The 10,819-nt window shown below is 54.8% G+C and overlaps 1 protein-coding gene across 1 annotated transcript in view; it reads left to right on the top strand.

Annotated features, from left to right (window-relative positions):
* Positions 1-277: 277 nt before the first annotated feature.
* The window catches only part of IGFBP5 (insulin like growth factor binding protein 5), a gene marked incomplete at its 5' end in the record, with an annotated part of 23,426 nt that continues 12,884 nt past the window's right edge, over positions 278-10,819 (top strand). The window contains one exon of the mRNA XM_006028696.3: positions 278-515. Coding sequence (XP_006028758.2) covers positions 278-515 — 238 coding nt within the window. The remainder of the gene's footprint in view (positions 516-10,819) is intronic.

The following is a 10,819-nucleotide window of genomic DNA, read 5'->3' as shown; positions in this document are numbered from 1 at the left end:
TCCGACTCTCCCTTCTGCAAGGGATTTGCCTTTTTCCGACTCTCCCTTCTGCAAGGGATTTGCCTTTTTTCCGACTCTCCCTTTTGCAAAGATTTAGCCTTTTTCCGACTCTCCCTTCTGCAGGGGCTTGGCCCCAGCCCTCCCTGTTGCAAGCAGCTAGCCTTTGCGAGGGACTCCCCTTGCCCCCCGCCCCGCGCGGAGCCGGGCTGCTGCGGCGGGTGCTGGTGCTGTGCGTGTGCCTGGGCACGACGCGCAGCCTGGGCTCGCTGGTGCACTGCGAGCCGTGCGACGAGAAGGCGCTGTCGCTGTGCCCGCCCCCGCCCTGCCGCGCCCCCGGCCGGCCGGCCAGCCCGGCGGCGTCTACACGGAGCGCTGCGCCCAGGGGCTGCGCTGCCTGCCGCGCCCCGGCGAGGACAAGCCGCTGCACGCCCTGCTGCACGGCCGCGGGCTCTGCCTGGCCGACAAGGGCCCCGCCGACAAGGACAAGGACAAGGACAAGGACAGGGCCAAGCCCGGTGAGTACCGCGCGGCGCGGCGAGGCGCGGGGGGTGCGTGTGGACAGCGCTCCTGGCCACCGCGCCGTGTCGCGGGACGCCTAGACAGCGCTGCGGCCAAATCCCGGGGTTGCCGGAGTCCTAGACAGCGCTGATAGTGCGCTAGGATGGCTGCAACACAACGACTTGGTCACAAAGACAGCACCGATATACTTTGGGGCCACCCGGGTGTGTCGCGGGAGTCCTAGACAGCACTGCGGGAAAATCCCGGGGTTGCCGGAGTCCTAGACAGCGCTGATAGTGCGCTAGGATGGCTGCAACACAACGACTTGGTCACAAAGACAGCACCGATGCACTCTGCGTGGCCACACCGGTGTGTCGTGGGAGTCCTAGACATCCTAGACATCAAAAGGGCTGGAAGGGACCTTGAAAGATCATCGAGTCCAACCCCCCTGCGCTGGGCAGGAACAGTGCCGAGATTACTGGATCCTCACGAGGGGTCTGTCCAGCCTGGGGCCAAATCCAGGGGTTGCGGGAGTCCTAGACAGCACTGATAGCACTCTAGGACGGCTGCAACACGACGATTTGGCCCTGAAGACGGCATTGGTAGCGCTCTTCGTGGCCAAATCCTTGTGTTGGGGTAGTCGTCGACCCTAGACATCAAGGGCTGGAAGGGACCTTGAAAGATCATCGCGTCCAACCCCCCTGTACTGGGCAGGAACAGTGCTGAGATCACTGGATCCCTGCAAGGTGTCCAGTCGTGGGCCAGATGGTTGTGTTGCAGCAGTCATAGAAATCGAGGGCTGGAAGGGACCTTGAATTAGTTGTGTTGGAGCAGTCATAGACATCAAGGGCTGGAAGGGACCTCAAAAGAGCAAGTCCCCAACCCCACTGCTCTGGGCAGGAATATTGCTGGGATCAAATGATCCCTGCAAGGCATCTGTCCAGTCTTTGGCCAAGTTGTGTTGGAGCAGTCATAGAGAGCATTGATATCACTGCTTGTGGCCAAATAGTTGTGCTGGAGCAGTCATAGACATCAAGGGCTGGAAGGGACCTCAAAGAAAAGGGACCTTGCAATACTTTGGAGCCATCATAGACAGCATTGAAATCGTTTTCATAGTCGAAGAGTTGTGTTGGAGTAGTTGTAGACATCACAGAAATCATTTTTGGTGGCCAGATAGTTGTGTGGAAGCAGTCATAGACATCACAGAAATCACTGTTCGTGGACAACTGGTTGTGTTGGAGCAGTCATAGGCATCAAGGGCTGGAAGGGACCACAAAATAGCGAGTCCAGCCCTCCTGCTCTGGGCAGGAATATTGCTGAGATCAAATGATCCCTCTTGAAGACTCCCAACGGTGGGGACTGCAGCACCGCTTTAGGAAGTCTAGTCCAGACGGGCACCTTTACTGTAAAGGGTCATTTATTAAGATACCCCCTTGGCTGGTATAAGGGAATCACAGACAAGGAGGGTGGAAGGGCCTCAGGAGGTCACATCCAGTCCAACCCCTGCTCCAAGCAGGACCAGCCCCAACTACATCATCCCAGACAGGGCTTTGTTGAGCTGGGTTTTAAACACCTCCAAGGATGGAGACTCCAGCACCTATGTAACCTGTTCCAGTGTTTTACTACCCTCCTTGTGAGAAAGTTTTTCCTAATATCCAACCTCAGTTTTCCTTGCTGCAGTTTGAGCCCATTGCTCCTTGTCCTGCCATCTGCCCCCACTGAGAACAGTCCAGCTCCATCCTCTTTGCAGCCCCCCTGTGGGGAGGTGAAGGCTGCTATTCAGTGCCCCTCGGTCTTCCCTTCTGCAGACTCAATCAGCCCAGGGCCCCCAGCAGTCGTGTGCCCCAGCCCCCAGACTCTAACCCCATCCCCTTCCCCAGCTCTACGCTCCTCTGCCCTGGTTCCTTCCCACCTCCTCTTCCCCCTCCCCTAATCCCTGCCACTGGCAGCTAGTGCCCCATCTGCCCCCCTGCCATCCAGCCCCTGCCCTAAATGCCCCCTACACACCCCAGGCCACAAGACGGGTGTCGCTCTGCCCTGGAGGTTGCGGTCTCTCGCTAGGCGGCCCCTTTGAGCCGGGGTGCGAGAGGAACAGGTGCAAGGGGAAGGGCACAGGTGCAAGGGGAAGAAAGCAAGGCCCAGGTTCGCAGGTGACAGCTGCCCGAGACATTGCAAATCCCGTAGGACCCGCCGGGGTGATTTTCCGGCCCCTTTCCGCCAGGAGAAGGGGGACGAGCTGGCAAGAAAACTCCGGCTTGCAAAAGCAAAAAAAACCCCCAAGCCGTCATTTGCTCGGTGCCAAGCTGCTCCCGGCATCCGTGCGGCGGAGATCTGCCGGGTCGCAGCTTCTCCTTTCTAACACCCCATAAATCTTGCTGCTTCAATTATGCCCCCCTCCCTTTCTGCTGCGTTGTGCGTCGTCTTTGCAAAGCACCAGCCGGATTCATTTATGCCTCGGGACAGAAAGACCCCGCTGGATTTGCCTGGGAAGGAAAAAAAAAGGTGGGGGGGAAACGTCCAGTTGGTTTTGGACTCGTTTGAAGGCAAAGAAGCCTTCCTGGCTCGTTTGGAAATGTGGACTGGGTCTGGGAAGCGATGACGCTAAGATATGGGCTGATTTCCTGTCTTGGACGCCGGTAACTGTGCAACCATCCAGTCACACTGAAAGTATGCGAAATATCCCACGCTCCGGTCCAGCACGTTGGCGTAACAACAGTGCCACTTGCAGACAGAGGGCACCCGCCGCCATCCGGCGCTGCGTGTCCCTGGGAGCAGCCAGGCGGTGATTGCTCTGCCTTTCTCCACCTTCCCAAAGAACCCAGCCCCGCAGCAGGTGCATTGAGAGGAGCCGCTTGTCATCCCGCTGCTCGTTTCCCGCGTTGCGCCCAGCCTGCAGACGGGGAAAGGGGGTCGGGGTGGGGGGAGAGCAGGAGAGCGGTCGTGTCTTCCTACCTCATCTTGCAGGGGCTGAACTCGGCCTTTCAGAGGAGACCTGGTGGTTTAAGGGGATCATTTTGCAAGCGAGACCGTTGCAACCTGCGTTTTGGAACGGGACGTGGGGAGGAACCGGCCGGGTTAGGTCTGGGTCTGGGAGAGTGTACAAAATAACCAGGACCGAGCACGGGGAGGGACGAAAACCCCCGCTCTTGGCATCCAAGTGGTCGAGTGTAGGAGCAAAGAAGTGTATTTTCATAGGCGCGTTCCTAGGCAACGGGCGAGGAAGGAAAACGAAGTTGCGCTTGAACTTTTTGGCCAGAAAACCAGGGACAGCATGTCAGGGAAGCTGGCTGGGGCTACGGTCTATCGATGACCAAAATTGGCCCTGCGCTGGGAACTGCGGAGAAAGCGTCGGCGCTGTATAAATGAAGTGACAGAGGAGAGGGATGGAGCGAGCTGCCTATTTATTTATTCTCGCTCTTGCCGCGGCTCTGCCGAGATCCACTTTGCAGAAATATTTGTCTCGCCGTTACAGCGGAGAGACAGCAAGTGATGGAGAGCGCGGCGGGGTGGGATTCGAAGCAGGCTGGGCTGCAAACCAGCTCTTTGACCTGGGGCCACGACCGTTGCTTACCCTTGGCCTCAGTTGGCTTATCTGTAAAGTGGGGATAATGATAGAATAAAGACTTCCAAGAGCCTTGCAGAAAAAAGCAGCTAGAGGCTTGTCCATGCCCCGAGCGTTATTTATCATTCATCTCTCCGGTGCTGAGCTCTCCCTGCAACGAGTGTCGTGGCATCGGACGGAGCGGGAGAGCCGCAGCCCAAGCCCGTGGTAGCTTAGCACGTGTGTCACTCGCACGCCTGTAAAGCTTGACGCAGCATCCTCTTTTTGTTTTTTTCAAACGTGCCTGCTTTTTGCTCTTTTCGTGTCACGTTCCCCCACGTCAGCCTTCTCCGCCCGAATTGGGAGAGAGAGCGCGCAGATCCAGAGCCAGGTTCGAGTCTCCTGACTTGAAAAAGTTCATGGAAAAACAAACGTGAAACCATTTTTTTTTTTTTCTTCCTCTCATTCCTTCTTTCTTTCGAGAATGGAAAAAAAAAAAGAAAGAAAGAAACAGTTGGCAAGTTTCCCTGCGCGACTGCGAGCCAACGATAACCGGAGCCGGGAGGGGGGAGGGTTGCAGCTTGCTCTAAGAAAATGGATTTTGCTGCGTCAGCTGAAAACAGCCAGAGCCGAAATTTCCTGCAGCTTGTAGCTGGTTGAGTCCTTTATCATCCCCTTGACAGATTTTGCCTTTCTCCCTCTTCCCCGTACTCGCCACGGCCTGTTTAGTGCAGGGTCGGGCTTAACAGACACATGGCAGCTGGAAATGAGTGACCGGGAGAGGAGCGGGGCAGGTGTGCGGCTATACAGGGTGAGCTGGGGTTAGACCGGAGGGTGAGGGTTAGGGCAAGGGGCATGAGAGCAGCGAGCTGTGCACACACGGCAGATGCAAACGTGCGCCGTCCGGGGGTTAAGGAACGAGGGGGGTGGGATGGGGATCTGCGCTGAGCGCCGAGTCCTTTGTGTGAAGCTGAGACCACTTCAAACCCTTTCGATGTCAGAGCGAAAGCTAGTAGCAACAGGCTCGCCGCTCCGGGAGCAGAAACAGGAAAAACTCCATTTTTCTTTTTGATCTAAAGTGAAAAAAAAAATTTTAAATGGTGAAATCCATCAGGTGCAAGCAGGAAAGTTGGTTTTTGTGGCATGGGGGGAAGGGCGGGGGCTGCTCAAACAGGAAGGGAGGGGCCTGGGTTTTGGAAAGCAGAAGCAAATTTATGAAGTCCTGGATCCAAGAGAAATTCCTGGCTAATACCACCAGAGTTCAGCAGCAGAGAAAAGGCGTGTGTGTGTGTGTGTGTGTGTGTGTGTGTGCATGCACGTTATATGAGCAGGCCCACGTGCGCACGTGTCAGTTCACTGACCCGGGCCGCGCGTGTAAATGCTGCGAACGTGCGTGCCGGCGTGTAAATGGTCTGAACTCAGTTTGATCTCACCAGCACCCTGGCCAATGTGGATGCCTTCCAGTGAACTAGGTGGCACCGCTCCAGATTAAGACCATGGTCACCGAGCATGCGAGTAGTTGCACAGGCGCGGCAGCCGGGAGAGTGAAGTCATTCATCGGTGCGAGTGTTTGTGGGATGTAGCCGTCCTGATAGACGAGAGGGTGATGAATCAGCTCCCTGGGCACGGAGGGGGATCGCCTCCTCTGAAGCCAGGCTCCTTTCTGATAGACAAGGATTTGTATGGGATGGTTTGGATAGGACTGATCCTGCCTCAGGCAGGGGGTTGGACTAGATATGACCTCTGGCGGTCCCTTCCAGCCCCACTTCTCCGTGATTTGTGTGATTCACAAAGCACCTGGCAGCCCCCTGACGGTCAACACCAGGCTGAACAGATGGAAAAAGGGCAGAGCTCTGCTAGTCACCCATGCATGTGTGTGCCCGTATATTATTATTACTGATAACGATGCTATGTATAGCACTGCGATGTGGATACCGTACACCTGCAGGGATCGGGCTGGCAGGGTTCGGGCCGGCCAGTTTCTGTAGCCAATGGCGTGCAAGAGCACAATGTAACTAGCATCACATCTGGCCACCTCTGACCTTCAGGCCTGAACGGCAAGGGGCCCATTAGCAGCGAGATTGACCGCAAACAGCCTTGGGCGTAAATCCAGTGTCACCTCTGCGACAATAGCACGATGCCATAAGCACTCTCCACTGTGTGTAGAGACACGTGCATGTCTCCGTGCTGATATCCTGCATGTATGAAGGATATGCATGTGCAAATACATATAGGTATATACGTGTAGCTAATCTACACACATATGCAAATATATGCATGCACGTGCCTATTAGGATAGGCATGTGCATATACATATATGTATATATGTATGTGTATAGGTGTAGCTAGAGTACACACATATGCAAATATATGCATGCATATGCCTATCAGGATAGGCGTGTGCATACACATATATGTATATGTATGTATATATGCTCATATATGTATATGTGTGTGTGTGTGTGTGTGTGTGTAGCTAATCTACACACGTATGCAAATATATGCATGCACATGGCTATCAGGATAGACAAGTGCATATCGTATATGTATATATATGAATATATGTGTAGCTAGTGTACACTCATATGCAAATATATGCATGCACATACGTATCCACAGGTGCATATTCACATATGTGCATGAAGGTATGCATGCAGAGAGCGTGTTACCGTTGCTAGTTCGTGTTTGAATGCTGGGAACACCCAGCAGCCTAGGACGGACGCTGCGTGCCCTTCCCAAACATGGCGAGAGGAGATGTCAGCCCCAAAATGCTGCAGAAGAAGCCACTGAGAGTGGCTGTTACTAACCATAGGCAGGAGAGGGGACAGCTGAGGCCAGTGGGACTTTGCAAGGGCCCTGTCCAGCAGTGCATGCAGCTTGATGGCTTTGAAATCATTTGCAATTTTTCTATGCATTGTAACGCCAGTGCCTTGCAGGTACTTGTGCCTGCTCGGTGGTGTCGTGGTAGTGGGTGTCTTCACGAGGCTTATTCAGGGAGCAGGAGGCGTGGGACCGACCCCGCCAGACAGCCAGCTGTGGGAGAGGCAGCCAGATGTTCCACCTTCTGGCCTCCGTGGCGGAGCAGAAGATGGAGCGTGATGCTACCAGAGACGAGCCCGGGTAAATAAGGAAGGGCAGAGCTGCTCGCTGCCCCGGAAAGGAGGGCAGGAAGCATGAGCTGGCTCTCAGGGAAGCCGGGCAGGGTTTGAAGGATGGGAGGCAATGGGAGAAGCAGGCTGAGCCCAGAGACTGAGCTCATCAGATGCCTTTCAGATAAGCTGATGGGTGTTAGGGACACCAGGGAAAAGGAGGATGTGACCGTCAGGATAGGAAATGATGAATGCCTGGATGAGACGCTGAGAAGAGAGAAGAATAAATAGCTCTGGGAGCTGCTGGGCAGCAAGATTTGGAGATGGCCGGGGTGAGGGAAATGAGGCAGAGAGGACTCACGGGTCCTGGGGGACTCGGTGTCCTGGCTGCCAGATGTCCGTGTGGCTCGCAATACCATTGAAGTGAATTTGCTGGAGACTGAAATGGCATCTTTCTCCAGGAGGTTCAAGAGGTCCTTTCTGGTCGAGTTCAGACTTTGGGCTTCCTTGTCCTTTTACGTTTCTATCGGTGTGGGCTCCTGACTCGGCCTGGCGTATACGGGGAGCTTGGAGCCTCACCTGCACGCATAGGCCTAGCATCACCCGATCGACGACTCTGTTTTGTTCATGCAAAACCCTTGTGTGTCTATAGGATTTTGCATTTGCAAATGAGCGTGCATATCGTCTTTAACCAGGATGTTGTGGGCCTTGGTGGAAGACGTAGCCCACCCATGGCTGGAAGTGAGTCGATAAATGCAACTGGGGATTCACGTCCCTTCCCGATGGTCCCGATGTGCCCGACCCTTACTGAAGCCAGTGTGAGCTCCACGAGCCAAGGGCTCCTGGGACAGGGTCCAGCAATGCTGCTTAGCACGGCCCTCGCGGTTCTGCTCCCCTTAGGAGGTCGAGAGGCGTCTCAAACCTGATTTCCTTGTGACCCCGACACCTTGCGGGGAGGCAACGTGCGAGTCCTCTGGATCCAGGGAGATCGGCGAGGAGCAAGCGACGGGACCCCAAGCCGTGAAGACGGGCACCAGCGTGCTTTCCTCTTCACGAGTTATTTTCCATTGCTGCCAAACTTGAATCTCTCTTGTTTGCTCGGGGCGGGGGGGGCCTCGCGAGAGCTGCTTAGCAGGTGGAATTGCAGACAGCTTTTCCCATCCCCTTTAGCCCAGATTGCTCATACTTTTCAGGGTCTCCATGCTCTGAATAACCACTCGGTGCCTTGCCCTTTCTTCCCACGCCCCCATCTCACCTGCGACCGGCGCCGTCAAATTCCTTCTTTCACTTCAAACATGGGGCGGAAAACCAGACGGGGCTGACGGGCGGCAGGTGCGCGTCCTCTGCAGATCTGGTCGATCCTGCTCCTGCAAGATGCGGCGCACAGACCATCACACCCATTGACTTCTTCGAGGATAGAAGTACCTCGAGGGCTGGAGTAGTCTCCATTGCAAGTGCTTGCAACAGCGGAGGAGGGTGCACCGTGTCTCCTGGGTTTGGTTTGCTCGCTTCTTTTAGCTCTGTTGGTCGTGATATCTCAGCGGTGGATATTCAAGGTGGTCACATCAAAGTCGGATTGGGCGACAACTGTAGCATTATTAGTAGAAACCCAGTAGAAACCTTTCCATCTGTTGTTTCGGGGGGTTTTAATTCAAATTGAATCTATTTTTTAAACCAACAGTTGTCCTGCTGCTGCTCCAATAACTCAAACCATCGTGGTCACAGTATGAGCTCCTGGCCGGGGAGGGGGTTGAGTAGAAAATGACTGGAAGCAAATGGGAAACAGGTCGGCCGGTTTTCATTTTCTAAGCTGGAGGAAACGCGAAAGGGTAAGAAGGAAATTTTAGGGAAAAGACAGGTCGGTCCCTGCATTTCTAACCGTTTAATACATACAGGTGTCAGGTTAAAACGATTTTTGATGCAGGTCTTTGTAGGGTTACCCGCACACATCCACTTTTTGGGTGCTTCCAGCTCCGTCCAGGCGGTTTTTTTAAATATCTGCAAATGTCCAGGATTTTGCTCGGCCTCTGCTTTCCCAGCACGGCCCCAGCAAGGAGCTGCTTCGGGGCGGGGAGAGCAGGGGAAGGCGTTGGAGGCCGGGGCATCACGTGCCTCTGCCTGCACCCCGGTAGCTGCAGGCAAGTAAGTGTGTGCAGGGGTGCCGGTGAGTGGATCGGCGTGCAAGGGGGGCAGGTGCCTTCCCAGCATCTGTCCGGACCTTACCTATTGAATCACAGAATCACAGACGACGAGGGTGGAAGGGACCTCGGGAGGTCACATCTAGTCCAACCCCTGCTCCAAGCAGGACCAGCCCCAAATGCATCATCCCAGACAAGGGCTTTGTCTACCTGGGTCTTAAATACCTCCAAGGATGGAGACTGCACCACCTCTCCTAGTGCTTCCCCACCCTCCTAGTGAGAAAGTTTTTCCTAATATCCAACCTCAACTTCCATTATTACAAATATAACATCGTTAAAGGGCAAGTCGACAGAGCAGATTTTCTCCTTTCCATTTACCTGCCGGAGGGTCTCCATCCAGCCAGGTGGGTTGGCATCCACTTGAGTGCCTTGTACGCTCGTGACCTCTGCAACCCCAGGAGACACCCCGAGAAACCTGCCTTGGGTGAGGCGATGGAGGGGAGCCGCGGAGGTGCTAGGAGAGGTGGTGTTGAACCGGGGCGGCGGAGGTGGACGCGGGCGAGCACAGAGCCAGCTCCCCGGGGCCGTGCTGCAGGAAGAGGTGCTGGTAACTCCTTAGGTGACATTTGCTCCTGGACTTGGATCCGAACCAGCGTCTTGGAGGCAAAGTGACCCGTCCCGAAACTTTATTCTTCCAAACTCGCTAATCAGTTCTGAACTTTAGCATTTATTCTAAACTTTTGCGGCCACCTCTCGAACCAAAAGGTTAGCCTCTCGACTGGGATTGCTTTCGCCCCAACAACAGCCGCTCGGAAAATAGCATCTCTCCAAACAAAGTTGTGTCCTTCCTTTGCACATCTCCATTGGAGAAAATCCTGCTAAAGTCCCGTGCAATAGCCCAGAAGAGTCCAGAATTGCTTCTGGCGTCATTATGGCTTAGAAAGATTACCCCTGCCTATCATGATGTGCTTTTATTTGTATTTATTTTTTGGTAACGATTTCTCCCTTCCCTCAGCGCCTGGGTGCGCTCTGCTTAGTCCGTGTTGTGAATGGGTTTTATTTATTCAGAGTCTGATTTATGTCCTAACGGCGCTGCAATCCAGTCGAACCCACGTGCGCGCATCTCGCCATCTGGAGCAAAACTGCATCATGCTCCAAGTGAGCTTTGGGAACGGCTCTACGGGGCCGGGAAGAGCCAAGTTACCGACCGTCCTAAGCTGGCATCTCCTCCCCGCGGCTGAGTCACCTGGCACCGGGCGCGGAGGAAGGCGCTCTGACCCCGGCGGTGTGAGATGTTCGGGTCTTGTTCCAGTCCGCCGTCGCTCTGGGGAACAATGCGGCTGCACCCCTTTCGGGGAGCTCTTGCCACTGTTCAGGGAGGGTATTTCCCATCGATAGCTCCAGGAAAGGAGGAGAAGGGTATGCTCGTTGAAAAAAATGTTCGTGTTTTGCTTGTCGTCGGCCAGGAGGAGAAAGCAGCGCTTCAGGTTCCCGCGACGTTCCTCTCCAAAGTTTCCATCACCTTCGACTGCAGAAGAGCCGTGAATCAGGTC

The sequence above is a fragment of the Alligator sinensis genome, unplaced genomic scaffold, assembly GCF_000455745.1.
Source record: "Alligator sinensis unplaced genomic scaffold, ASM45574v1 scaffold991_1, whole genome shotgun sequence".
Taxonomy (NCBI): domain Eukaryota; kingdom Metazoa; phylum Chordata; order Crocodylia; family Alligatoridae; genus Alligator; species Alligator sinensis.
The sequence above is the reverse complement of the archived record's forward strand: the minus strand, read 5'-3'. Positions and strand labels throughout refer to the sequence as shown.